Source organism: Durio zibethinus, chromosome 27, assembly GCF_047325235.1.
Source record: "Durio zibethinus cultivar Kanyao isolate XHJ-2024 chromosome 27, ASM4732523v1, whole genome shotgun sequence".
NCBI lineage: Eukaryota > Viridiplantae > Streptophyta > Magnoliopsida > Malvales > Malvaceae > Durio > Durio zibethinus.
The window spans coordinates 11,053,272-11,080,144 of record NC_143188.1 but is presented as its reverse complement, the minus strand read 5'-3'; the positions used below and the strand labels follow the sequence as shown (position 1 = coordinate 11,080,144).

Here is a 26,873-nt window from a genome sequence, read left to right as displayed (position 1 = left end):
TGGATGAATCATGAACCTATGTTGTATCAGTGTAGGGATAATATAGTGGTCCCACTTTTGGGTTTATGGGGAGCGACAAATTATGCACCACTCCTAGTGAAAAGGCAGTTTGAGCCAGAACAATTCATTCCTATGATGCATGGGCTTCATCAGTTAGATTTCTCTTACAACGAGCCAAAAGCATTTCAGAAAATGAATGAGATGATTAAAGCATGGAAAAATCCTCGAAGAGTAAGTCCTGGACCGTTTACTAATAAAGTCATTTTAGGGTATTTGCCTTGAAAAGCAAAATGAAGATAAGAAATGGTATTCACTTATGAAAGCTTTCAACTGCCAACAATAGGAAAGCTTGAAGAGACATCATCAGAATTAGAGCTTGCGACAAAAGAGTTTGAGTCTTAAAAGGATAAGTTAAAGCAAAAAATCTAGAAGCTTCGAGAAGAAAAAGATTAGTGGAAAGATAAAGCTGAAAGACATGAAGCCAAAGTTTGCAAGATTGCTAGAAAATGTGATACAACTATTGAAGACTTAACAGAGCTATACCAAGAACATAAGAGGTTATGTGTGAGAGAAATGGCCAAAGAGATAATCATTGTTGAGCTGATTGAAGAGAATGCAAGATTGAAACAAGAATATGTTGAATTGGAAAAAAAAAAGTACCCAAGTACAAACAAAGAATAACATGTTGAATAGCTACCTAAGCAGGTTGAGACAAAAGTTGAATGAACAAAAAGACCATATTGCTGCATTGGTTAGAAAGCATAGAGAGTTATCATACCAAGTCTGGTGTGGTAAAAGAGAGAACTTAGGAAGATAAAAGTATATTGAGCACCTAGCAACCCAAATTTGTAAAGGGGTATGCAAGGTAAGAGAAATGGTAGAAGAGGCAGAGGCATTGAAACAAGTGGTGGCTCTAGTAGGAGAGCATGGGCAACGTCTATTAAATTTCATCAAAGAAGCCAAGGCCTAGTATAAGCAGATCAAGTGATTTTATGGTTATAACTCTAGAATGATAAACTTAATGTAAATAAAAGTTCTTTGGAATAAATGAAATCTTTTAGTTAAGCACCGTCTTAAGGCAAATGTTCTTTGTATACATGTATTTTCATTCATCGCATTCTCACTCATCACACTTAACAAAGTAACCATGAGATAATTACATAAATTTACTAATTCTAAAATATGGTATTCAAGGTTCAAGGATAGCTCTATCTAGCGAGGACCCTATCCATCGCTATAACACAAGAGCCAAAGCCAAACAAATAGAGCAAAAAAATTCTCATAGATTTGAAAAGCTGAAGAAAGTACAAGAAAAGATTGAGAATGAGTTGAGCAAGATTTTAGATACTTTCAATAAGTTGAACAAGGGAAAAGGAATAGAAGAAAATACAAGCTAACAAGGCCTTCCATTATAAGAAGTGGCCGACCCTTTTGTATCCTCTAAGTTTTAGCCCACAACAAACCCAGTCCACACAGGATATTTTGCCATGACAGTTCACATATCTTGTATATCTCGGAATACCATCAGCTTCGAATCTAAGGCATTACCATAGCTATGTAAATCTTGTATTTACTAAAAAGGTAGTAGAATCGATTCCTGATCTAGATAACTTGAAAAAGAAAGAAAAAGAAAAAGCAAATATGGTGGAGTCTCAAAAAGATCCAAAGATTAGTATGCTTGAACAAAGATTACGGGCCATAGAAGGGATTGGATTTTATGGTTCTGTTGATGGTGTTAGGTTATGCTTAGTCCCAGATGTAGTCATTCCACCAAAATTTAAACTACCAAAATTTGAGAAATATGATGGTATGAAATGCTTAAAAACCCATATCACCATGTATTATCGGAAGATGGCAGCCCATGCCCATAATGAAAAATTACTAATGCATATTTTTCAAGATAGCTTTACAGGCTCTGTTGTCAGGTGATATGTCCAGCTGGATAGAACCCGCATTCGTTCTTGAAACGTTATGGCTCATGATTTCATTAGTCAATATCGACATATTATAGATCTAGCTTTTGATCATTTGTCTTTACAGAACTTAGAAAAAAAGGCAAATGAGTCTTTTAAGGAATACGCCCAGAGATAAAGGGATGTAGCTTCTCAAGTACAACCTCCTTTGACTGAGAAAAAGACTACAGTGTTGTTTGTTAGCACTTTGAAACCTCCATATTATGAAAAGATGATAGGGAATACAACCAAAAATTTTACTGATATGGTAATTTATGAAGAAATTATTAAGAGTGCTGTTAAGAATAGCAAGTTGGAAAGAGGTGAAGCATCTAACAAAAAAACCCTAAAGAAGAAAAAGACTGAAGCTCAGGCTGTGACCTTTGATAGGCAACAATTTAGGGGTTATCAACCCTATCCATCACAAAGATACCCCTCATATTATCCTGCTGTGAACAACACATCTCCTTATCCATACCAACCCATCTCACAGCCATCCTACCTCTAAACATATCAACCTTCCTTTAGGCCCTAGAATGCCATATACAATCCTAACACTCAACCTACCTCAAGGCCTCAAACCCGTCCAGCTAGCCCAATGGGTGGTTCACGAGAGTAACGAACTACTCGCGAAAAACTTGTATTTGACCTAATTTCAATGACCTATACAAAATTATATTGTGAGCTTTACAACAGTCATCTGATTGCTCATAGTAAATTAGAGCCCCTTAAGCTACCTTACCCTAAGTGATATGATCCCATGGCCCATTATGACTATCACTATGGGATTACTGATCATTCTACTGAAAATTACACTGCCTTGAAACATAAAGTGCAATGGTTGATCAAGGATGGAATGATTAGCTTTGATACAGGAGGGGTGACTGCACCAAATCTTAGTGGCAATCTTTTGCCTAATCATAATGTGAATGCTTTGAGTGAAGAACAAAAATGCCATTTGAAGAAAAAAGTGGTAGATATTAAAACATCTCTCAATCAGCTATTTGATATTTTGTGAAAAGCTGACATGATACAACCAGTGAGTCTGCACAGTTATCATGGAGTATATATAGTAGGCACTAGTTATAAATATCATAGTGGGGCAATGGTTCACTCTATCGAAACTTGTGAGTAGTTTCACCAAGAGGTGCAAAAGCTCTTAGATTCATACCAAATGGAGGTATATGAAAAGGGAAAAGACTTAGAAAGTGTTAAAGTATCCATGACTGATAAGCCTGTAGAACTGTTTCCAGAGCCATTAACAATTCATTATGGGAACAAGCCAAAGTCAATCATAGACAAACTCATTCCCAGGCTGGTAACCTTTAAGGTCTCAGTTCCATTTTCGTATAAGGATGATAAAGCTGTACCCTAAAAATATGGCTATGATATGGTAGTTCAAGGGTAAGAAGATGATGTCTCTAAAGCTGACGCCTCCAATATAACAGGTGTAAGAGGCATTACCCGAAGTGGAAGATGTTACACTTCAGAAATATTAGAGAAGGCTAGAAGAGAGAAAGCCAAGGTAGGATAAAGATGAAATAACCCTAAAGTAGAACCTGAAGAAGATCGCCCAAAGTTAGTGTCAGAAAAAGAGACTTTTAAATTTCTGAAGTTGGTAAAACATAGTGAATACTCAATTGTTGAACAATTGAACAAAATACTAGCATGAATCTCATTATTATCACTATTACTAAATTTGGAACCACATCAAAATGCCCTGTTGAAAGTATTTAACCAAGCATATGTGGCACATAATGTATCAGTTGAATATGTGAACCACCTGGCTGAAAATCTAGTCATGCCAAATTATATTTCATTCAGCGATGATGAGATTTCCTTGAAAGAAAGGGGAAATGCCAAGGCTTTGTATATCACGGTCAAGTGCAAGAGCCATATCATAACCAAAGTCCTTATTGATAATGGCTCCGCTATTAACGTCATGCCTATGTCAACTTTGGCAAAGTTACCCATTGACTACTCTCATATGAAAGGCAGTCAAATGATCGTGAGAGCTTTTGATGGGACCAGAAGAGAAGTCCTGAGAGATATTGAGATGCCCTTACAAATTGGGTCGTGCACTTTTAATGTAAAGTTTCAAGTGATGGATATCTCTCCATCTTATAATTGTCTATTGGAAAGGCCATGCATTCACATGACAGGTGTTGTGCCCTATACCTTGCACCAAAAGATCAAGTTTAATGTAGAAGGTCAATTGGTGATGGTAGTTGGAGAGGAAGACATGCTAGTGACCTAACCATTGAATGCTCCATATGTAGAAGCTACCAAAAAAGTAATAGAATGCTCCTATCGATCTTTTGAACTAGTTAATTCTGTAGGTGAAGGGCTTAAAAATCAATCTTTTTTAAGGATAGTGATGAACCAAGTCATCAATAAGGGCTGGTATCCAGGATTAGGGCTGGACAAGAACTTACAAGGAATAAGGAACCTTCAACACTGGTAGACAATAGTGAAAGGCTAGGCTTAGGTTATGAAGTAGCAGAATGGGAAATCAAGAGAAGGTCAACAGGTAAAACAGTAAGACTAATGGTTATCCCACATCTGTACGAGACTTTCAAACCTAGAGGATTCATGTACCTAAATACAAAAAAAAGCATGGAAAGAGCTTTTACCCAATTAACCATTCATGCTATTGAAGATGATGTGGGGCTTAATCAAGAAGGATGGGTCCATCTTTATCTGTCAGATTATGAGCTGAACAATTGGAGTGCCATTGAAATGCCTTTGACCTTTGAAACTAATTCAATGTAATTGTACATCCTAATAGTTATTGCTCAAGGCATTGGGGTGATCTTTCTTGTTTGGGCCATTTATCTTTTATTATTTTAATAAAGATTAGGAAAGATGCATTTTCATTCATTTCTTTTTGTGTTTTCATTATTGCCATTTTTCCAAACACATCTTGCCAATATATCCTATTTTATTCAATTTCAGGTCCTTCAATGAACATAAAAGATAATTATGATAACAATCAAGAGGTTAGTTTTGAGAATTCAATTAACACAGATGAACTTGACAATGAAGAGAATTTTGAGGAATATGTTATTCCTTTGGACCTAATGAGATTGATTGAACAAGAAAATAAGCCAATTGAGCCTCATCAGGAGATAGTTGACTTAGTGAATCTGAGAGATGAAGAGAATAAGAAAGATGTCAGAATTGGCACTTCACTTTCACCAAAAGATAGGCAACGTTTGGCAGATTTACTTTAGAAATTCATAGATGTGTTTGCTTGGTCTTAGCAAGATATGCCAAAGCTGAGCACAGAGATAGTAGAGCACAGATTGCCCCTAAAGCCAGAATGTAAGCCAGTCCAACAGAAACTAAGGAAAATGAAGCCTAAAATACTACTAAAAATTAAGAAAGAGGTGAAAAAAATAGTTTGATGCAGGTTTCTACAAGTGGCTAAGTATCCAGAGTAGATAGCCAATATAGTACTAATTTTTAAAAAAGATGGAAAGGTATGAATGTGTGTAGACTATCATGATTTGAATAGGACTAGTCCAAAAGATAACTTTCTTTTACCTTATATCAATACACTGGTAGATAACACAGCTAAACATTCAATGTTCTCCTTTATGGATAGGTTCTCAGGGTATAATCGAATAAAAATGACTGCAGATGATATGAAAAAGACCATTTTCGTGACCATGTGAGGGACTTTTTGTTACAAAGTCATGTCTTTTGGGTTAAAGAATGCTAGGCCAACATATCAAAGGGCCATAGTAACACTTTTCCATGACATGATGCATAAAGAGATTGAAGTGTATGTAGATGATATGATTGCAAAATCTTGTGAGAACGAAGATCATGTCACCAGCCTCAAAAAGTTATTTGAGAGGTTGAAAAGATTTCAGCTCAAGTTAAACCCAGCCAAGTGCACCTTTGGGGTAAAGTCAAGGAAGTTACTAGGCTTTGTGGTTAGTGAAAGAGGAATTGAAGTCAATCCAAACAAGATACAGGCCATTCAAAATTTGTCACCTCTGAGTATACCAAAGGAAGTTCGAGGTTTTCTAGAAAGATTGAATTACATTTCTCGATTCATCTCTCAGCTTACCTACAAATGTGATCCTATATTTAAGCTTCTCTGTAAGAATAATCTTGGAAAATGGAATGAAAAATGTCAAGTGGCTTTTGATAAAATTAAGCAATACTTTTCAAATCCTCCAGTGTTGGTGCCACTTGTTCTACGGAAACTTTTAATTCTATACTTGATAGTATGTGAAAATTCAATGGGATGTGTGCTGGGGCAACAAGATGAGTCTAGCTGAAAGGAGAGAGCTATTTACTATCTGAGTAAAAAGTTCACAAAATATGAATACAAGTATTCCTCATTTGAGAAAATGTATTGTGCATTAGCATAGATTGCCAAAAGACTCAGACAGTATATGCTTTATCATACCACATGACTCATAGCAAAATTGGATCTAATTAAATACATCTTCGAGAAACCTTCTTTGTTTGAAAGAATTACTAGATTGTAAGTAATGCTCTCAGAATATGATATTATATATGTAAACCAAAAAGCAATAAAAGGGAGTGCTATAGCTGAGTTCCTTATAGATCGTGCTACTAAAGAATATGAACCAATGAGATTGGAATTCTTTGATGAAGATCTAATGACCATTTTCTAACTGGAGAAAGAAAAACATGAAGAAAAATGTTGGAGAATGTATTTTGATGGAGCTGCCAATGCCTTGAGACATGGAATTGAGATGATTCTGATCTCTCTAGAAGAACAATATTGTCCTATAACAACGAGGTTAACTTTTAATTACACAAATAACATCGCTGAATATGAGTCATGTGTTATGGGTTTACAAGCTGCTATAGATAGAAGAGTGAAATCATTAAAAGTGTTTGGAGACTCAGCTCTAGTTATATATATCAGTTGAAAGGAGAATGGGATACGGGAGATTCAAAACTCGTTCCATATCATAAGTATATTTTAAAGTTGATAAAATAATTTGAAGATATCTAGTTTGACCATTTACCTCAAGAAGAGAATCTGATTACCGATGCCTTAGCTATTCTAGCTGCAATGATTTGAATTAATGACAATACTAACATTCAGCCTATCAGGCTAGATGTTAAATATACGTCAGCTCATTGTTCCAATATGGAAGAAGAGGAGGATGGGAAACCTTGGATTATGATATCTTACAGTATATTAAGGATCAATAATACCCAGTTCAAGCAACAAAGAATGATAAAAGGGTTATCCGAAGATTAGCCATGACCTTTTTCATGGATGGGGATGTTTTGTACAAAAAAAATCATGATCAAGTATTACTAAGATGCATAAGTAAGGTTAAAGCAAGAAAAATCATTGAAGAGGTACATGATGGAATATGTGAGGCATATGTCAGTGGACATATGATGGTGAGATAGATCATGAGAGCAGGATACTACTAGTTGACAATGGAGAGTAATTACATTGACTATGCTCGTAAGTGCCATAAATGCCAGATATATACTGATAAGATCCATGCTCTGTCATCTGTTTTACATGTTATGACACCACCTTGGCCATTCTTAATGTGGGGCATGGATGTCATTGGTCCTATCACCCCAAAAGCTTCTAATGGGCATAGATTTATTTTTGTGATGATAGATTACTTCACAAAATAGGTGGAGGCAGCATCATATGTAAATGTAACACGATCTATGGTTTGTAAGTTCATAAAGAAAGAAATCATCTGTAAATATAAACTTTCAGAGAAAATTATTTCAGACAATGCTAAGAATCTAAATAGTAAGATAATGTAAGAAATATGTGCGCAATATAAGATCAAGCATCATAACTCGACACCATATCATCCGAAAATGAATAGGGCAGTTGAGGCAACCAATAAGAACATAAAAAAAATTCTTGAAAAGATGATCGAGACTTATAAAGATTGGCATAAGAAGTTGCCATTTGCACTACATGCATATCGAACGTCAGTGTGTACCTCTACTGGAGCAACCCTATTTTTTTTGGTTTATGGGATGAAAATTGTACTACCAGTGAAAGTGGAGATCCTATCCTTGAGGGTTCTAAAAGAAGTTATATTGGAAGAAGCTGAATGGATTAGAGAATGCTATGAACAATTAAATTTCATAGAAGAAAAGAGATTGATTGCATTGTGCCATGGTCAACTATATCAAAGAAGAATGATGAGGGCTCATGACAAAAAGATTCGACCCCATTGCTTTCGAGAAGGAGAGTTGGTCTTAAAGAGAATCCTCTCAAACCAACACGATAATAGAGGAAAACAGACTCTGAATTGAGAACGGCCGTATATTGTAAAATGGGCTTTCTTGGGTGAAGCATTGATAATGACTGAGATAGATGAAAATGATTTATCCCATCCTATAAATTCTAATGCTGTGAAGAAATACTATGCTTGAAAAAATAAAAATGAAATGAAAAAATAAAAATGAAAAAATGAAAAAAAATGAAAAGAACAAAGAAAAAGAACTGAAAAAGTGAATGAAAAAGGAGGACTCAAAGCGAAAACCCTAAAAGGACGATTTGAGTCATAGGGAGTTAATCTAAGTTGAAAACCTGAAAAGGTAGCTTAGATAAGGAGAATACAACATCAAATTTGAAAATCCGTTAGCATGGATACTAGCAAATTCGGAGGAGCTCTAAGTTGTTGAATGCATCAGATGGTTGAGTTTTCAGAAAAACTTTGAAATGTATTATCATGATTGTCCGATTGTTCATTTTTGGGCTTTTTCTCCCCATAATTATCCTTGTAATTCTTTCTTAGCCAAAGTTTGCCAACATTTTGCTAATAAAAGACATTCTATTTCACTCTTCGTGTGCCTCTTCTGTTGACTATTTCTCAACCGTTCTTATTATTTTCTTCTTAATACCCTACAATGGAAGAAATGTGCAAATGCATTCTTACTTTTTGAGTTTGAAATAATGATTGATAAATGAATAATGGCATGAAAGATTTCTACATTACATTGAAAAGGTTAAGAGTGATAAAGGCAAATTTAAGATGTTCAGTTCCTAATAAGGACATTGAATTTGGAAAGAGATTGCCTGTAGAAAGAATGTGAAAACTAAATGAAAGAGATGATTTAGAGTTACGCTGGCTCGATCTTAGAAGAACAGTGTAACTCGATCTTTGAAGAACAAAGGGTTCGATGCCCAAGAAAAGAGTTTGAGAAACTTGAGTACCACAATTGAATAGGAATTAATTAGCCAACATTTGCATAGCATACATTGAATTACACATGCATTGTATAGCATTTACTATATTCAAGAAAATATAATGCATAAATTCAAGAAGTAGGGTATTTCAAAATCCCACAAAGAGAAGACAGATGTTTTCAAATTTGAGAAAAAAGCTTGTTAGGTAAGTTTTTAATCCTTGAAATAGGATATCTCTCGGTATCAAGATTGATTTGTAAGACCTTTGAACATAATCTCCTGACATTCCTTTAAACACGATTTTTAACTCCTTTGGATATGATCATCAATGAGCATTTACTTTTCCAAAGTTGTGATGCCTCTGTTTAGAGGAGCAATTTATTTTTCAAAGTTGTGATGCCTCTGATGAGAAGAGCAATTTACTTTTCAAAAGTCGTTGACCCTCTGATTAGAAGAGCCTTTTATTTTTTAAAAGTCGTTGAGCCTCTGATTAGAGGAGCCTTTTATTTTTCATAATTGTTGAGCCTCTGATTAGAGGAGCCATTTATTTTCCAAAGTCATTGAGCCTTTGATTAGAGGAGCTATTTATTTTCAAAGTCGTTAAGCCTCTACTTAGAGGAACTTTGATCAAAATTTTAACACAAAAAAAAAAGAAAAAAAAGTCGAGTGGAGTCTTGAAGGGGTGTCTACGTCTTTGCGTAATTTTTGTTTCACAGAAAATGTGCAAATAAGGGCAGCTATAGATACCCAATTTGGCCCAAGCCCGGATTAATTGGGCCTAGTCCAAAAGGTAAAATAGGCCCATTTTTGCTTTTATTTTTATTAGTATTATTAATTTTTTTATTTTTTATTTTTTGAATATATTTATTATTTATCTACTAATATATTTATTTTTAGCTATTAACATATTATTATTATTTTTTTATCATTTATCTATTAATATATATATGTTTTCTTTATATTATTTATCTTTTTTTTTTCTCTTTTAACTTTATCTTTTCTTGATAATTTTTGGTTGGGATTAGGATTAGAAAATTGAGATGCATTCTGCTGTGAGTAAGGGCAATGGAGAATCATAGTTGGATTAAACCATTAAAAACCTAATCAGAAAGGGAATTTAGATTGGTCAGGGATTCTGAGATTAAATCCCTATAAATAGGTGTTGGAACAGAACAGAAAAGACACAAAAAAAAACACTGAGAGGAAACAGAAGCTAGAAAAGGGTTCTCGTGTGTTAGAACAGCTTTAGGAATTGGTGGAAATTTTTTTTCGAATTTTTGGCGATTTTTTTTGGAAAATTTCTAGAAAATTTTTAAAATCCAGTGAAATTTTTTTACTTGTTTTTTGCCAGATTTGAAGATTTCGATGTTTTTTTTCGATTTTGGTAGAAATTCAATCGAAATCTAGGATTGTTTAGAAAGAAATGGAGAGAAAAAAAAAAGAAAAGAGAGAGAAGGAAAGAAGCGGTCTGCTAAAAAATAGAGGTTAGAGCCTTTTATACTTGCTGAAAATGACGTCGTTTTGGCGTTACTATTCTTAGAAGATCCGCACGTTTTGAAATCGGGCGACCCGACCCGAGTGCCAACCCGTGCGTGACCCAAGTGCTAGTCAACCCCTAGAGTGGAGCCGACGTCCCCGAGTCGGGTCTTTAAGCCGCCCTTTCTATCTTTAGCCGAGCCATTTTCCAACTGAGCCGAGCCGTTCAAAAGGTTTTTTTTTTATATATATATATTTATTATTATTATTATTATTATTATTATTATTATTATTTATTGATTAGATTAGAATTATTTAGTATTTCTTATTTTATTTTATTTTTATTTTTATTTTTTATTTTTATCTTTATCTTTATTTTATTTTTTTGATTTTCTTTAAATAAAATTCCAAAAAAAATATTTTTGAGGAAAAGTTGAAAGTATCAATTTTCCTTGAAAGTAAGTTTTCTAAAAAATATTTTTGAGGAAAAGTTGAAAGTATCAATTTTTCTTGAAAATAAGTTTTCAAAAAAATATTTTCGAGGAAAAGTTTAAAGTATCAATTTTCTTTGAAAATAATTTTCTAAAAAAGGTTTTTGAGGAAAAGTTGAAAGTATCAATTTTCTTCGAAATTAAAGTTTCAGAAAAAATATTTTGGGGAAAAGTTGAAAATATCAATTTTCCTTATACGAAAGCAATGAGTTTTTTTGAAGAGAAAATGATTTATATCTAAAGCTGAATCATTTGTTTTCCATTTTTGTTTCTTGAATTTTCTTTAATGATAAATAATCCGATGATAGAGCCTCTGCAAGTGAAACAGTAGTCTCCTTGCATACTCTTAAGGTGAGAGAATTTTTTCAATTTTCTGCTAAAAATATTAAAGTCAATTGAGAATAATTTTTAATAATTAATTACTTGTTAAATTTTTAAGGCTTATTGGATAACATAAAATTAAGTTGGTACCATCTTTCGATGAGTGTTGTGAGGGTGCTACAACCTTCCTCACACGTAACCGAATTCTCGAACCCTGTTCTGGTTAGTAGACTTGAACCTATTCTTTTAAGGACCCTTAGTCAAGCTTAAGAGTTCCTTAAACGGATAGATTCTTCAAGTGATCAATCACATCTAGATAAAAAAGATTGGTGGTAATTCCTAAAGTTAATGTCTAGCGATAGATCTCTGGATTGTCGATCAATTCCCTTTTCCATTGTCTGGTCCAATGCTCTATTAGCTCCGCCACTAATGTTCTATCAAGTGGCTGACTCTGATTGGTTGGGAACACTAACACCCTATTTGCAAGCAGCCATTTATCATGCCAAATTCTAATCTTAGACCCATCACCCACTCTCCAGCGTAGCCCTGACATTAACACATCACGGGCTGTCCTGATACTTCTCCATTTGAAAGATGGTGTTGAACCTAGGGAAGCTTCTAAGAAGGATGAGCTTGGAAAATATTTAGCTTTTAACACTTTATGCAGCAGTGAATCTGTATTTTTCAACAGCCTTCATCCGTGCTTCCCACGTAAATCTAAGTTACAACACTAAGTCTCAAAACCCCATGCCTCCATCTCTTTTAGATAAGCTCAACTTACCCTATCTCATCCAATGCATTCCTTTCCTATCTCTTTTAGAGCCGCACCAATAATTACTAATTTGCCTATTGACTTTTCACAAAGCCCTTTAGCGAAAAAGAAAGAGTTCATGGCATGCACCACTAATTTAATAAATACTTTTTCCCCCTTGAAAGCGACATCTTTTGCTCCAATGCTCTATCTTTATTTTTATCCTGTTGACAATATCCCTGAAGGCTCTCCTGTTATTCCTACTTACCATTGTTGGCAATCCCTCTCCAAGTTGGTGGTTGCTTAAACACCAATATTCTGCTTTACATTCTCCCTGAAGATCTCTGGCGTTTTGGTGCTAAAAAACAATAGTGATTTTTCGAAGTTCACTAGTTGCTCAGAACCTTCTCCTTATCTTCTTAGTATGTGCTTCTCCCTTTCACTTTCTATTTGGTTTGCTTTAAAGTATATCAAACTATCATTCACGAAGAACAAGTGAGTGATTCTGGGACCATTCTGGCTAGCCCACATATCGCTGATCAATACCTTTCTTTGGTGTTTGGATAGTAATGCTGAGAAACCATCTTTTACTCCTTTTTGCTTTCTTTTTCGTTTTTCAGTCTGTTACTTTGTTTTTGGGTTTGAGGTTTTCAATACTTGGATATTTCTTTTGTGTTTAATCTTATGGTTGCTTTTTTTTTTTTTTTGGTCATTGTGGGTTTCCTGATCGAAGAAACAAAGACGAGCCACAAATGGGGGTGGTGTTATTCGTGCTTAAGGGAAAATATGTCCTGTTTGTACCTAATTTTTTTATGTAGTTTTCGTCTATGTTTGTTGTTCTTGCTAAGTCTATTTAAAACATTACACATTAACATTACTTTTTTTTGTTTTATTCCTTTAGATTTCCTAACCAGTTCATCCGAGAGTGAAAAGATAGATGAACTGCAGGGGATATGCTGCTCATATCTGATGCTGGAAACATACTACGGTTGCTGGGGAGTCATTTTTCACACAAGCAGAGCGCCTTTTAAAATGTAAAATAGGTGCAAAGAAAACCAGAAAGAAGTATAAACAAGCCTACAACCAACATACAAGTTGGATTTACTTCTGCTTTTCTTTAGCTTCCATTTTTGTTCCCATTCTTCTCATGCTTTGATACTGTATTTTGTAGATGTTCTAGCTCTGGTATATTACATGTCTGTTTTCTATTTCCCAATTTCTATTTGTAATTGTTCATATCTCCAGCTGTGGGCTACAATTTAACATTGGTTATTGCTTTCTTTTTCTTCTTAAAAAAAATTGTACTTTCTTGTTGTTTTGCTAAGCAGTTCAACGAAGCTTGCAAAAGCAAAAGAATTAGTAAAGGCTGCATTGGTCATGTTTGATATTAAAAGCATAGTTGCAATCATTGAAGAATGTATTTTGCCACAAGGAAGTGAACATCAGAGTACCCAAGAAGCAATAGAAAGTCCTCTCCAAGAAACCGCTGAATGATTTTTTGAACTTATGTGTGACTGAGGTACATGTTCACATTTACTTAATATTGCTTTTTTTACTGGGTTTTTTTACAAGGGCAAAGGCAACCTATCCCTTTGATTTTTGGCACTTGAATGACACCATTCGGCTTATCATTGGTAATCCCGAGCTTCTTTCAATCCATTAACTAGATAAAAATTTGGAAGATGTTAGTACAGCATGAAACCTGTTGTTTAAACACATACAGAAAGCATTCTTTTCGTAGAAAAGTTATAGAAGACATTAACCATGATCAATTATTGATGTTTGTTGTTACCATCATGTTTATATTTTGTTGCTTTTCTGTTCTTTTGGGTTCTTTGTAAGTAGTTGGAAACATGTAAAAAGAGATCTTACTCTTTTTTAGTGTATTACTGGTGGACACTTTGCTGCAAAGTAAAACAAAAAGGAAAATACAAACTTTTCACCAAGTGTTTTGTTCTAACTTACTTTAGTATATTTTGTAGGCAATCTATTTTTATAGATGTTAACTTGAAAAAAATTGACAGTTTCCTATTATTTTTAAAAAGTTTCCTATATATAGACTTTTTTATTAATAAATAATAATTTTACAATAGATATTTATTTTTCACTAATTATTTTTTATCATGTATCAAATAATCAATTCTTTTTTATTAATTTTCATACAAGACATTTACTTTTTATTAATTTTATATATTGTTATTTTCTTGCTAATAATTATTTTTTTTATCATGGTACAATTAACAAATTTTCGTTAGACCACTCTTTTTTGAATTTTTATATACTTTTTCAGTCATATTTATATCATTGTGTTCATTTGTATATTTTTTTGCCATATTATTGTATTCACATGTCTTAGAAGAACCTAAGTAGTGAAAAATAAGAGTCGATGGACTTATTTAAATAGAATAATATAAGGGCTTAGAATTTTTTAAATACTTTGAAGGCTTTTTTTATATTATAGCCTAATATATATTTTACTAGATTTTATAAAAATATTAATAGTAAAATTCTTAATATTAATAGTAATAGTAATTTTTTGATAGGTCTTATGCAATATTTAAATTATGATTGGTTAATTATAAGAATATCAATAGGTAAAATATGAGAATGGTAAAGTATTTTTTATTCTTAGATTTTTATATTATACTCATTTTTTATTTATGCCCAACGAATATTTCAAATTTATCTCTATCTTCATTCTTATGGGTATTTAGTAGGTATAGACAATCTCCATATCCGTAACTTTTCAAAAAAAAAATGTATCTTTTTAACTTTAAAAAAAAAATTATTTTGCATATTTATATAATTTTATTATAAATATATTAATATATATTTTAAATAAAAATGTATTAATTTCAATTAATCTAAAATAATAATTTATATATGTATGAGATGAGTGTTATATTATTCATTCCTATCCTAATACCCACTAAAAAATTTAAAATTATACTCATTTCCATCCTTATCCCAAAATATAATTTCTATCTCTATTTGGATAAAAAATTAGGTTCTCAATGAATATAAATAAAATTGATATCCCTGATTAATTACACTATAATAATTGTAAGTGATATGCTTCCGAGAGCTTAAGCTCTTATAAACATCACACTCAACTTGGTCTGAATTACCACACTGTGTGGGCAGCTTGGGGTAGACGAGTGGCTAAAAATTAAGTTAAGAATTAGATGGGTGAGGACTGAGTCTCAATTTAATAACAACTATAACCGAAATGACCAAAGAAAGAGCAATCCTGCGTTGATGAGACGGTTTGTCTGTTGCCTTGTTAGAAAGAGGTATTGCTATGGGCAACTCACTTATGTTTTCCCTGAAATTGCATTTACATTTTCATAACTGAATATGTATAAAGAAAGAGTAATTTTTTAACTCTTCAAACAAAAGCCTTTGAATCTCTTTGTTTTATATGTAAGTTAATCATGTTATTTGTTTATATGTATGCCTAAGGTTATTACCTGCAGTCTACAGACACAACCAAAAGGACAGTAATAAACTTTTTACCTGATTCCAGCATCATTTTCACAATATGAAAATATCCGACTTCAAGCTCTAAACAAATTCACGGATACAACCAAACTTATGCAAAAAAAAAAAAAAAAAAAAAGAAAGAAACGCTAAGGGCATTTTAAAATCAGACAATTATTTTACCAAGCATCAGTTTTCAGAATTCGAGGAGATTGCCAACATGAGATAACTGACATAGTCCCATCTTACAAAATTTCAGCACTAAAAACTTTCGGGGAAAAAGAAGAAGATGAAGCAAGAGGAGGATACATTCTTACCTTGAACTTGAAGTGCTCTATAACCAAGGAAGATACACAGGGCTATATGTTTCTTCTGAAGCAGGGCAATCTCCGAAGGTTGTCCACAATGAAGAAATAACAAGCGGTGCTTCGCTCTTCAATGAAATAAAACCATGCCCGTCTCCAGTATGGGTTTATGTAGAGTACAATGCCAGTTGCCAGCAATATAATTGCAAAGGAAACCCCAAAGCTGTCGTAGAAATCAACCATGTCTATAAAACCATCTTCTTCATCTTCATCAGATGAAGCATTTGGAGTTTCTGATGAATCACCTTCACCACAACTGTTTTCCAATGGAGGTCCACAAAGAAGATGGTTTCCCTCGTAACTGCTCCCGTCGAATGTCCCAAATTGACCTTTCCTGTCTGGGAGAGGCCCTGACAAGTTGTTGTGTGCAACAGTGAATACCGCCAGAAAGTTCAACTCAGTCAGTTGCAGGGGAATTCTACCGTTTAAGTTGTTGTAGGAAAGATCCAAGCTCTCAATCTGCTTAAGTTTTGAGAACGTGGAGGGGATGGGTCCAGTTAAATTGTTGTGCGACAAGTTTAGGCCACGGATTTCTGCCAAAGTCCCCAATCCCAGTGGGATTATGCTGGTGAGTTGGTTGCAAGAGAGATCAAATCCAGAAAACATATCAAGAATGTGACCCCTGTAAGTGTATGATGACCTCTTTGTTGAAATCACTATCTCTTCTTCATAAGTATAAGTAGACCAAGGTGATGTAGGAAATGCATTTTCATAATACCTATCTTTTATGAGATGATATATTTTCAGTCCCATATCTGTCAATACTCCTTCAACGACGTCATACTTAACACCGAAAATGCTTTTAGTTATATCAGACTTTTCATCCCTTGGCTGAAGAGTTAAATTACTGAAACAGGAAGGTATGGGACCAGAAAGTTTATTCTGAGAAAGGTCCATGATGCTTAATGAGTACAATTTGCACAATTGCAGAGAAAATTCACCATGGAACTGATTTGATTTTAGAAGAAGGACACTCAGAGCCGGCAGTGTGTGGATCCAATCTGGAAATTTTCCGGTGAAGTTGTTTTCACTCAGATCTAATGTTACTAATGAAGAGCTTCTATAAAAGGCAGGTGACAGTGGTCCACTCAGTTTATTCCTGCTCAGATGTACATGCTTTATATACTGTGGATTGGAGCAAGATGGTATTGTACCAGACAGGTGATTTTGAGAAAGATCCAAATACTGAAGATCCACCAGATTGCATAATTCAATGGGAATGGGACCCTCGAATTGGTTGTTAGCCAAAGCTAGCATCAACAATCTTGTACAATTCCACAACCATATTGGGAGTTTCCCAGACAAGTGGTTGTTGCTTAAATCTAAAGTTTCAAGCTCTGAAGAGATAATAGGGGAAAAATGAGGCATCTCTCCATCAAAGTTGTTGCCATCCAAATATAATCCTTTCAGCCTAGTTGAGCGATATATTGCAGGAAACATTTTGCCACTCAAGGTGTTATTTGAAAGTACAAGAACCATTAATGAGCCACTCATGGCCAACTCCTTAGGTATTCCTCCAAAAAAGTAGTTGTAGGATATGTCTAAAATTTCTAACCCACTCATAACACCCAAACAAGGAGGAATATTACTTTTGAAGGCATTTCGCGACATGGTTAACAATTCTAAATTTGGAAAAACTGAGCAAAAATTGGTTGGAATTTGATGTTGCATTTTATTGTTTGATATGTTAAGTGCCCTCATGTTATTATTAGGATGTGATGGTAAGAAAAGAGGTCCCTCAATAGAACTATTCATCATGTAAAGTGCTTCTAGTCTTGTATTATTCCTTACCAACCAATCGGGGAACCTTATTCCAACAAAATTGCTATAGGAAAGATCGACGTATCTCAAGTCATATTGGTAATAGAGGAAGTTAGTAAGTTGTGGATTCCTGTGTTCTTCTATTGTGCAATTTGACACCTTAAGTTGAAATTTTGGGGACCAGGTTTGGAAAACTGTTGGTTCCGCTGCTAACCTGTTCCCATTGCTTGAAAGGATTTTAAGATTTGAGTGGTTTGCAAATGATTTGAAGGACACTGGAACTTGACATTGATTATTTGAAAGGGAGAGGAATTGAAGCATAGTGAGATTTGAGAGGGCAGTGAAGGCAATATTTCCTGTGAACTGATTGTTAGAGATATCTAAATAGCGAAGAAATGTCAAGTTACCCAAGCATGAAGCAATTGCACCCTGTAGACCATTTCCATTGAGACTCAATTCTTCGAGACCTTTTAGGTGGCACCAACGTGTAAAAAAAATAAAGAGGAGATTCAAATTTAATTTTGGTTTTTTTTTTTTAATCAAGATTCAATTTCACATCCTTAAATTTGTGCCTATATATATATATATATAGTTTATAGTTAAAATAGTAAAAAATTGCTATAAGCTTAAAAAAGAGAAAAAGGAAAACTTTTGTGACTTTCTTAGTGATGGTAATGAGTCAAGTAAGGGCGAGTTTTTTCTCGCACCAACTCCAACTTGACCTCATGAAATTTACGTCTGATTTGGACCCGATCTGACATCAAAATATTATTTTTATTAAAATATTAGTTTTTATACCCAACCTAATCCATATATTTATAAGCCGTAATTTACCCTATTCGAAATTAACTTGATAATTTTAATTTTAGTATAATATTAATAAAACATTATTTTTTAATGTAAATTACATCTTAATTATACATAATATAGTATTATTTATTAAGTTAATATCTTAAATTGAAGTATTAGTAATAATAATTTTATTAATATAATATATAATTAAAAAATAATAACAAATATATATTTTTTATATATACCGAAGCGATTTTACCTTAAACTTAACCATGACCAAACATGAAACCTGATTTAAAAAAGCTTATGGGTCGAAACTTGCCAATTTTGGATAAATTGTCATCTCTAAAAATTATCAATGTGTATATTCACGCTAAAAATTATTTGGGGTCAAAGATATGGATTTATCATTTTTAAGAATGTCAACGATTTTCAGCTTTAGATTGTATCTGGATAAACTTCGATTTTTCAAAGCCAAGGGACTATTTGGTGCTAAGTTTTAAAGAATCTAGTAGTAGGTATGAGGTTCCTTTAAATAATTGTAAATCTTATGCAGAGATGTTTAATGGTGTGTTGCAAGAAAATGAAGATGTCTCTAGCATCCATTAAAAGAGCTTGTCGAAGTTTAGAATAGAGAAAAAAGGTGATTCTTGCATGCACGGTGGGGAAAAGGTTAATAAAAGTTCAGTTTCTGTTTCTTATGGTATTTTGTATAATCATATTCAAATCTTTTTAGTCAAAGGGTTTATAGACACTCTATTCAGTCCATAGTTTAAATTAATTGGGCTTGGTACGATTTTTATAGTTTATTTTATTTTTATATTTATAATTGTACTTATCATTAGTTTTATTTTATATTTATTTTTATCTTTTTTATTTTTCTATTTATCTTGTTTTTATCTCATTTTTATTGTTTATCTTTATCAAAAAACGAAGATCAAAATGTTTATTGGAAAATATTTTTTGGTTGATAATTCATGTGAATTTTTTGAAGGCTTTGATTAGATTTTTAGAAATTAATTCAAAGTTTTTGTTCTTGTATAATAAAAAATTTTAATTTCTAATCAACGGGAGTTCTTGTTTAGTTGGGACTAGACTCCTATAAATTCCCTACAAGTTTACATAATCAACATACAATGATCACATAAGAGAATTTGAGAGCAAAAAAGTTTTAGTTAGTTCAAATTTAAATTTTAGGCTTTTTCAATTCTGAACAATTTTTTTACAAAATTCCAAGGCTCTGAAAAAATTTCCAAATTGAGGTGACATTTTTCAGTGAGCATTAAAATTCCCGACAAATATTTTGATGATACCTCTGGATTCCAACAAGGATTCTCAATTTCCCAAGCGTCAATTTGATCCCACCCGACCTATAGCGTTTGACCTAAAATTCATCACAAGTTGAGCTACTACTAAGCTAAGACACCAAGTCGAATCAAGTCTCTATTCTAGTCATGAGCTTAGGCAAAAATGTTAGGTTATATTTTTATTTTATTTATTTATTTAAAAATAAAAAATGTTTTTTAAGAAAAATAATTTTTGAAAATTGAAAATAAAACCTTGCCAACGTATTTGAAGGTTTGGTAATTTTAAAACAGATTTTGAAAAATAAAAAACCTTACCAACATATGGGGGGTTTTGAAATCAAAAAAAATTAAAATATAAAAATAAAACCTTACCAACATATTGAAGGGTTTTGAAATTAAAAAAAAAATTGAAAATAAAAATAAAACTTTATCTACATATTGGAAGGTTGAAATTTTAATAATGAATTTTAAATAAATAAGCTTTACCAACATATTAGAAGGTTGAAAGTTTAAAAATGAATTTTAAATAAATAAACCTTACCAACATATTGGAGGGTGTTGTGATTTTTAAAATGTTTAAAAATAGGATTTTAGCAACATATTGGAAAGTCTTATTAATTAAAAAAATGTTTCAAAGAGAAAAAAAATATAATTTTCATGAATCCTACCAACATATTGAAAGATTTTTTTGACAAAAAATTTTACCAACATATTGAAAGATATTTTTAAAAATGAATAATTATATATGTGTGTTGTATTTATAAAATTGGCTTGGGATCTTTGATGATAGAATTACTAAAAATGTTACAAACAGCCTAAAATTTTAGCTTAAACCAAATCATATTATTTTTTCAACTTAGTTTTAATTCAAGTCATATCAAAATTTCGACTTTGAATCAATCCAAGTCATATTATTTTTAGCTTTGGCTTCATATCATTATTTGACTTTGGCTCAATCCAACTCATATCATTTTTCGACTTAAGTACAATTCAAGTCATTTCATTTTCAACTTTGGCTTAGTCCAAGTTAAATTAATTTTTTGACTTTGGCTTTGTGCAACTCGTATCATTTTTTCAACTTAAGCTCAATCCAAGTCATATCATTTTTCAACTTTACCTCAGTCCAAGTTTAATAATTTTTCGATTTTGGATCAGTCTAAGTCATTATATTTTTAGACTTCGGCTCAATCCAGCTCATCTCAAATTTAGACTTTAGCTCAGTCCAAGTAATTTAACTTTTAGACTTCAGCTCAAGTTAAATCTTTTTGTTTTAGACTTTAGCTCAATCTAGGTCACAACTTCAATGTTTAAATCATTCTAAAATTTTTTATCTGTTTAGAAAAGATTTTAAATATTTTTTAATTTGTTTTTTGAGCATGTTAACCTAGACGTAATGGATGACTATATCTTTATACAATTCTTGTTTCACTAAAAATGCATAAAAAGAGATAGCTGTAGATACTCTGTTTTGTCTAGGGTTACTTTTGGGAGCATATTGACTTTTGATATTATTTGAATCCAATTTGGGTCTAAGCTTAAAAACCTTTTTTTTTATTATTATTTTAAGTTTTTTATTATTTATTCTCATTTATCTTTATAAGGTATTTATCTTTATAGATTATATTTATCTTCATTAGTTATTTTTATTTAGTGATTTATCTCGTTATATATCTTTATTTATTTCTTAATTATCTTTACTTTGTTTTATCTTTGTTTTTATTTTTTTAAAAAAATAAAACAAAAAATGAAAAGAGTTGAACAAGAGTGTGGGGAAGGTTGAATTCTTGGAGGATTGGAATTCATTCAATTCAAGGGTTTGGTATCGAGATCAATTTCTTTGTAAGGTATATAATGTGTTGATAAAATCTAAAAAGTTTGATTTTGGAAAAAATGAGTGAGGATGTAGATGAAATTCTTAAATTATTTTGAAGATAGTTTTTAGAATAATCTTTGATTGAGTTAGAGTTCTTATCAAATTGGGATTAAGTTCCTATAAATACCCAACAATTCATTACTTACCAATACAACAATCATGGAGGAGAATTTGAGAGTGAAAAGGTTTTAGATAGTTCAAGTTCAAATTTTAGGCTTTTTCTAGTTTCAATGATTTTTCGACAAAATTCCCAAGCTCTGATAAGATTTTAAGATACCTTTGAAGTTCTCAACAAGAATTCTGACGATACTTCCAAATTCCAATGATGATTCCTAATTTTCCAAGCGTCAATCTGATCCTAAAATTCATCAACTTTTGAGGTGCTGTCAAGTCAAGCCATCAAACTTAACCGAATCGCTACACTAGTCACGAGCCAAGCCATTTCTTAAGTCAAGCCAAGTAAAAAATTTTAGGCTATGTTTTTATTTTATTGATTTATCTATTTAAAAATAAAAATGTTTTTTAAGAAAAGTATTTTTTTGAAATACAAAAATAAAATCTTACTAACATATTCAAAGGTTTGGTAATTTTAAAATAATTTTTAAAAAATAAAAAAAATTACCAATATATTGGAGGGTTTTGAAATTAAAAAAATAATTTTTTAAAATAAAAATAAAATCTTATCAACATATTGGAAGGTTGAAATTTTAGAATGTATTTTAAATAAATAAACTTTACCAATATATTGGAAGATTTTATGATTTTTAAAATGTTTAAAAATAAGATTTTACAAAAATATTAGAAAATATTATTAATTAAAAAATATATTTCGAAGAGAAAAATATAATTTTTGTGAATTTTGCTAATATATTGGATGATTTTTTTTGGATAGAAAATTTTATTAACATATTGAAAAATATTTTTGAAAATAAATAAATATATTTGTGGGTTTGATTTATAAAATTGGTTTTGGATCTAGTGATGAAATTACTAAGAGTGTTATAATAAGCAATTTCCATGTAAATTATTAAATGAGAAATTCTTTCTAAATTTTATTAATATATCGAAGAATTTAGGAAAGATTTTCACAATCAAGATTCTCACAAAAAATTCCACTTATAATGAATAAAAGGTTTTGTATAAAAATTAAATGAATTTAACAACGGAGCCTCTTCAAGCATGACAAATAGTCTCATTGGATATTCTTGATGTGAAAGAATGTTTTAAAATTATTATAAACAGATTGGAGTAGTTTAACAATAATTTTCAATAATTAATTATCTGATAAGATTTTTGAGGTTTTTGAATAACACGAAATCAACTGGTATCATTATTTGAATAAGTGTTGTAGAGGTGCTATAATCTTCTTTACATATAACCGTACTCTTAAACCTAATTTTAATTTCATATACTAGAACTTACTCTTTTAAGGAATTTGAGTCAAGCTTGGGGCTACTTTTTAAAAGAGGGAAGATTTATCTAGATATTTAACTGCACCTAAATAAAAAAAAAAAATTAGTGACAACTTTTAGATTTTGTGTCTAGCGATGGGTTTATGGACTTATACATTATGATAGGGTCTTCAATTATCAAATCAATCAAGATGAGATACTAAAAGCTTATGTCTTAGAGATTTCAAAGGATAGTACACTAGATAATGAAAAGGAGTTGTCCTATGAGAATCATTTAGTAGAGGTGCCTAACCATGTTCAGTCCAAGGAGTTAGGAGATGAACCAGTACAAGCTCACCTTTCAAATGATGTTAAGCAATCCTTTAGTAGTGGGGGGTCTTTGGATATTCCTAATACAAATCAAGTCTAAGAAAATAATTGGAGCCTTGATCCTATGCTGGTGAATAGGGAAGGAAGAACTACAGTAGAAGAGTCTAATAGCCTTGCTTGTTGTCTAGAAGTGGTTGAGTATAGGAATGGTGGTAGGGGTAGTCAAGGACAAAAAGTCACTCGAAGATAGATTAGGTTCCAATTCTTTGAATTTAGATTAGGAAGTCGAGGAAGAGAAAGATAAGGAATCTGTCCAATATTAAGAGTGTGACTTAAAAATGGAAAATGAAGAGTATAGTGTTAATTCTGAAGATATTGAAGATAATTTTGATTACTTATGTAGGAAAAATCTAAACTGTCACAAAATTAGGAAAAAGAAATGAGAAAAACTAAAAACGGAATAGGAAGAAGGTTTCAAAGATTCTAGTTTGTATTAAGGATCCCTTGTGATTCTTGAAAAAGTCAATAACATTTAGATAATGATATCTGACAAGTAAATTCTATGCATAAAGAAGAGGCTATCAAAACTTGGGATCTTGAGAAACGTCCTGGGTTATCGTTTGAAGGTGATGAAGAAATTATTATTGACAAGATGATAGAAATGGAACGGAGGGACTTAGACGATAATGTTAACAGTTAGTGTTCGATAGTTGTCACAAGATGGTTCTATTGATGATGTGGTTGAATTTATCATTTACTGGCTATTGTTCACATACCATTTTTCTTGTTTCCGACAGTTATTTGTTTACATAACCGTACAAAACTCAAGTATGGTGGGTTTTTCATAGGTGACCATATTCTGGATTCTTGTTTGTAATTTTGGTCGCTCTTGGCTATTCTTGCTAGCTTGTAGAGTGTTTTTCTTTGGCTTCATTCAGGTGATTTTAGATTCTCAAGTTGGTGTGTATTGGTACTTTGGATTTTCCTTTTGCTAGTCTTGGCTAGTTTTGTAACTTCATGGTTGCTTTAATAAACTTTGACTTAAAAAGAAAAGAAAAAAGAAAATTAATATTAAATACAGAAAACATAGAGTAATATTAGTTATTAAAAATACAAAAAAAAAATGTAACAAAATGAAAGTAACTGATGCTTAAAATGTAATTCTATTACCTTGACTAGGTAAAGTGCCAGCCAAACCGCAGTTATACAGGGACAAGATTTTGAGAGAAGTCAAGTTGCCAATGCTTTGCAAAAAGTTGATGTCCAAAGGAGTATTATCCATGAATAGGTCCTCCACATTGCTCAACAGATGCAACTCTGGTGTACAATTGACATCCAAAAGGGAAAAAAAATACTCACTCTATGTAGAACAAGAAGTATATATTTAGTAAGTATGATTGATGGAGGTGTAGATGCTATGGATGTATTTGGTATATGTTGGACAATAAATAACATTTAAAATTAATATAAATTGATTTAACATTTTTGTATAAAATCACAACCATAACTAACCTTGCGTAACTAATGTTTTGTTTAAATTAGAGTTATCTCTTAAAAAGAGAGTCTTGACAGATGAAAATGCCTCTAGGAATGATACAAGAGAAAAGCTTTGTTTGGTGGAGACATCGTCTAGATAGAGATTTTTTAGCTTCCTCAAGCATCTATTTTCTGCAAGGAAAGAGTATATATTTAGTATATGTAGTTCGACTGCATAGTTTGGTGTAAATATATACGATAGTGGCTTAGTGGATATATTTTGTTAATTTGATGACACTACAAGTACAATCAATTAATCATTCACAATAAATCATCAATAAACAAGTTGAGCTGATCCACAATGACTTGAATGATTCATCTAACTTCAACTTGATTTGAATTTAAAAGCCATTAATTTAAACCCAAAATGAGTTGACCCTTGGTATGAGTATCATATGACTCGAAGATAAAATAATTCGAATTTAAAATTATCCAAATTAAAATAATGCAAAATTGAAACATTTGAATTCAAAAGAACCCGAAAATCATTATTCCTTAATAACCATCCTTAATTATCAAAGTGTAATAATATTAGGAGAAACCAATATTGGAAAAGCTTTGTTTTGATGTCGTTAATATCATTGACCAATATCTGTGATTAATGAATGATGTAGAAAATTAAAATTTACTTTAATTCATACCTTTAAAAGTCACAAATTGGTTTACCTCATTGTGGCTCATATCTAGTGTCTCTAAATTGCTCAATAGGCAAAGTTCTGGATAGATTTCACACATTAAACTATGTTAGAGACTGCTTATTTAATTAATAATTGCTTTAAAGTTATAGAATTTAGTTTTACCTTTGATATCTATTGATCCATTCAGTTGATTTTGTCTTAAATTCAATGACTTTAGATTTGAAAACCCACTAAGGTCTGCCAATATACTGTTATTGAAGGGATTGTCACTTAAGTCAAGTACTTGTAAATTGATCAGCCTCAATTGTCTTCCATTACCTGCAGAAAATTGGCATAATTTCAGCTTGTATAGAACATGAACATGGTTGTCAATAATGTATATACCATGGGAGGACCGGAGGCTCTCAATGTGATTATAGCTTAAATCAAGGATCTCGAGATGTTTCAACTTGGATAGCTTTTCAAAACCTGCAAGAGAAGAAAAGAGAATTTTTAAATGCATTGCATGCATAAAACAAGTTAGTGAGTAGTGTCTCTTCCAAAGCCACCTCGGATAATAGGAATTAACCCATTATTTATTTATTTATTTATTTTATGGTACTATAAATTACTAAGAAGAAATACAACCAATTAACCTTCATTCTCAACAAAACCAGCTATTTCATTCCCTTGGAGATAAAGACTCCTCAGTTCTTCAAATGGAAGAAACAGAGAGGCATTAAGATACCATTTCTGATTTACCGACTTCATCCAGTTTAAAGAGAGTTCAGTGACTCGTCTAGTGGTGATGTTGCACTCAACGAATTCCCATCGACAACAGTCGGAACCCACTTCCCCCGTCCAGGTGCGTAAATACTGACGATCATTGAAAAAAGGTTTGAGCTGTAGGAGTGCAAGTCTCTCCTGCTCCAAACACCCATCACTAAACCCTGCTCCTAAAACCAACACACTCATCATTACCCATACCCATTTTGGCCCCATGATTATCTCAATAAACTCAGCTCAGCTTACTTGATATAACTATTAATTACTTCTGTATCTGTGCTCTATACCTTTGGAAATGATCTTAGCTTTGTTATATATGTAGGCCTCGAGGAACCCGAGTTCCTCTAAAATTCACAGTATTTGGCCTGCCCATGGAATCCCTCGTGCTTTCAGGTTTCAATTGTGTTACACATTTCCACACCTTTTTCATTTTTCCATTCTTTCTTTCTACGGGTTTCATTTACTTTATTTAC

At 32.2% G+C, this 26,873-nt stretch overlaps 1 protein-coding gene and 1 pseudogene across 2 annotated transcripts; both read right to left on the bottom strand.

Moving 5' to 3' along the window:
* Positions 1-15,640: 15,640 nt before the first annotated feature.
* LOC149510915 (cuscuta receptor 1 pseudogene) lies at positions 15,641-18,260 on the bottom strand (annotated as a pseudogene). Its single transcript, XR_016334654.1, has one exon. The product of XR_016334654.1 is annotated as a cuscuta receptor 1 pseudogene (transcript).
* A 5,611-nt stretch (positions 18,261-23,871) lies between these two features.
* Positions 23,872-26,616, bottom strand: LOC111279396 (receptor-like protein 9a). Its single transcript, XM_089756327.1, has 7 exons — positions 26,271-26,616; positions 26,020-26,103; positions 25,798-25,953; positions 25,652-25,713; positions 24,974-25,202; positions 24,632-24,778; positions 23,872-23,876 (listed from the first exon to the last, which is right to left on the bottom strand). The coding sequence occupies exons 1-7, from the start codon at positions 26,614-26,616 to the stop codon at positions 23,872-23,874; spliced, it is 1,029 nt and encodes a 342-aa protein (XP_089612453.1).
* Positions 26,617-26,873: the final 257 nt, after the last annotated feature.